This window comes from Episyrphus balteatus, chromosome 1 (assembly GCF_945859705.1).
Source record: "Episyrphus balteatus chromosome 1, idEpiBalt1.1, whole genome shotgun sequence".
NCBI classification, from domain to species: Eukaryota; Metazoa; Arthropoda; class Insecta; order Diptera; family Syrphidae; genus Episyrphus; species Episyrphus balteatus.
This window is the reverse complement of record NC_079134.1, coordinates 84001708-84004078: the sequence shown is the minus strand read 5'-3', so window position 1 is coordinate 84004078 and position 2371 is coordinate 84001708. Positions and strand designations below refer to the sequence as shown.

General features: G+C 45.6%; 1 protein-coding gene across 1 annotated transcript; it reads right to left on the bottom strand.

Annotated features, from left to right (window-relative positions):
* Window positions 1-712: 712 nt before the first annotated feature.
* LOC129907818 (uncharacterized) lies at window positions 713-1533 on the bottom strand. Its single transcript, XM_055984198.1, has 3 exons — window positions 1018-1533; window positions 807-905; window positions 713-739 (listed from the first exon to the last, which is right to left on the bottom strand). Exons 1-3 carry the CDS (start codon window positions 1531-1533, stop codon window positions 713-715), a joined length of 642 nt encoding a protein of 213 aa, XP_055840173.1.
* Between the last annotated feature and the right edge of the window lie 838 nt (window positions 1534-2371).

Below are 2371 nucleotides of genomic sequence, written 5' to 3'. Positions count from 1 at the left end.
GATCCATTGTGATCCCCAGGGTTAGGGTGGGCAAGAGTGAGGATGGGTAAGGGAAGGGTTTAGGGAATTAGGTGTTGGAATTAGTGTTGTGGGAAAGCTCGTTTGACCACCATACGGGGTTGAGCTTTCTTTTAGCTTTGGGCAAGGGGCAAGAGCTTTCGTACGCTTTAATTATATCTGATGTAAATTCAATTACAAGTTTTTCTATAGCTGAGCTGTCTAACAGAGGTTGACTAATATATTGGCCCAACGATGAGGCCTTAATTTTATTATTATAGGCTTCTCAGTTAGTTTTCCTAGGATTTCTAAGGGGTTTGGGGCTTACAGCATCATGCCTTATTTGGAATGTTAACATTCTATGGTCTGAGAATGTAACATTACTTGACACATTCCACTTACTTATCTCAATAGAGTTAGAGTTCGTGGAAAGTGTCACGTCTAGTACTTCTTTTCTGATTTTTGTAATGAAGGTGGGTTCATTACCTCTGTTGTGTATCACCATATTATTTTTAATAATAAATTCAAAAAGTGACTCACCTCTTGTGTTTGTATCTGTACTGCCCCATTGCAGATGGTGGGCATTTGCATCACAGCCTGCCAGAAGATCCCAACCTTTCTTACCAACTCGGTGAACGCTGCTGATGGTGGAGGCCCCGGTGAATCACCTGGCATGTAGACGGATGTTATGATCAGGGGCTGGGCCCCGTCTCTTTCACATTTGACCGTCGTCATATCTGCGCTACAATGGGGGGATAGAAGAAAAAGATTTAAAATTTTTTTCGCTACTATACATGTACGATAGTTACCTTCAGTAGGCCCTTTTTTGCAATAAATAATGAAATCTTTGGATTTAAGTCCGCAGATGTTACCGCTGTTGATCCACGGCTCTTGCACCAGGGCGATGTCTATATTATTTTTTGACATAAATGAGGTTAGGGTGACAGATGCCAACTTGCTGTGTTGCAGATTGAGTTGCAACACTTTCATATTTTTGTTTTTAACCGTTACCGGTCTCACCTTTACCGCATTTATGCCAAATCTCAAAAGGAAGTCTAAAGATGGTAGCATAGCCATGGTTTCATGGTTGAGCATGATGATTGCTTCCCGACCTGATTTCGTAGGTGCCTCCATTTGCATGACCTTCCAGTCTGCACTGGGGAGGCTTGGGTTTTGTGCTCTTAGGTACCTTTCAAGGGTGGTCTCGTCGATATTGGGGCCCGGTACGTTAATACGGACTTTGGGTCTGGTGGGGAGGTCATCTTTAAGAGCAACGCTAAGCGTAACTCCGTCCAATAACCCCTTCATGCAGCCCACTTTATCTCTGAGCCAGTTCAGGGTAGGTTCACCGCAACAGGCAAGAACCTTGAAGCCTTTTACTGTCGATAGTGGCCCGAAGGTTGGAACGAAACCTGTGGAGGCAAGTATCTCTTCGTTGACGAATTCGAGAAGCTTAACCTCCACTTGTGACCACTGTTCATTGGTTAGTTTCCCTTCTGGGCTCCCTGCATTAATAACTGCCGCCTGAATGTTCATGGGTGTTTGAGCACTATTTGCCGACTTATATTTCTTGGGGTCAGTTGCTTTCGGGGACGACGTGTCGTTTTGCCTACCTCTCTTTTGGCGATTGCTTTCACCAGCATCTTGGACTCAAAAGTGTTTGGGACCGTTTTCCGGTATCACCCTTGGGTTGCTGGCTGCAGCTGCTTTTGAGGTGGAGGCGCGATGTTGTTCATTTTTCTTTTCTTTTGTGTCGCTTGGGGCTTCGTTTTTAGCTTCGAACTTCGCAAGAAGTTTGCGAGCCCAACTCAATCGTTTCCAGTCTCGTAGACACAATTTCTTCTGGTCACCACTGCCATATCTTCGTACGGCTCTCCTCGCATTATCGATCTTTTTGAGATCTGGAGTTGGCTCCCCTACCTTATTCTACTTGCTTGGATGCACCTTTCCTTATAGTCGATATAGGCCCTTTTGGGCATCGCTTTTCGGTTCCGGTGTTTCTCAGCACCTTTGTGGGGTCTGAGCCATCCTTACAGACTTTGGTAGGTTCACTATTCTTTTTGTCCGGAGTCGACGTAACTTTGGCTCCTGTCAAGGACAGGGTTTTAGCCAAAGTTTTGTCTAGTGGGTTGTCAATGTCCATGCCCATCGCAGGGTTTTCTGCCACTGTGACATCTGCGTCCGAGCTGTCTGAACTGGGTAGGGATTGAAAGTCGTCGTCATTGAGAATACGATTCTCTTCATCCGAAGACAACTCTCTCTCCCCAGTTCCCACAATTTCGTCCTCAGTGTTTGTGAGGTTCATGAGATACGCAGAGAATATCTCATCAACCCCACCGGCAGTAGGCCTGCTACAGGATGGAGCGCCATTAGT